This window comes from Mastomys coucha, unplaced genomic scaffold (genome assembly GCF_008632895.1).
Source record: "Mastomys coucha isolate ucsf_1 unplaced genomic scaffold, UCSF_Mcou_1 pScaffold3, whole genome shotgun sequence".
Classification (NCBI taxonomy): Eukaryota; Metazoa; Chordata; class Mammalia; order Rodentia; family Muridae; genus Mastomys; species Mastomys coucha.
Window position 1 is genome coordinate 52123466 of NW_022196909.1, and position 308 is coordinate 52123773.

At 40.9% G+C, this 308-nt stretch overlaps 1 protein-coding gene across 1 annotated transcript in view; it reads left to right on the forward strand.

Annotated features, from left to right (window-relative positions):
• Positions 1-308, forward strand: part of LOC116075151 (olfactory receptor 5V1-like) — a 44869-nt gene that overhangs the window by 12200 nt on the left and 32361 nt on the right. The window contains exon 2 of the mRNA XM_031348164.1: positions 248-308. This exon is cut by the window's right edge and continues 890 nt beyond it. Coding sequence (XP_031204024.1) covers positions 302-308 — 7 coding nt within the window. The 5' untranslated portion in view covers positions 248-301. The remainder of the gene's footprint in view (positions 1-247) is intronic.

Below are 308 nucleotides of genomic sequence, written 5' to 3' on the forward strand. Positions count from 1 at the left end.
AGAAGAGCTTGACCTAGCCATTATCAAAAGAGAGGCATTAAAGATAGAATCCCAGTGTGACCTTTCTCAGTTTAAAACGGTAGTACTGTGTATTCCACAGGGACTGGATTTCTGGGACAAACACTGGGAGTATGCACTTATATCTTGAGTGGCATGTATTGGTTGTGTCTTGCAAAGAAGTGGTTTGGTATCCAATGTAGCTCATGGTGATATTATTGGTACTACCACTTGCCTTCTTGTTTTGCAGACTATTATCAATGCACTTGTTTGTCGAATTCACAAAGGGAAACCAGCTGACATCATGGAAG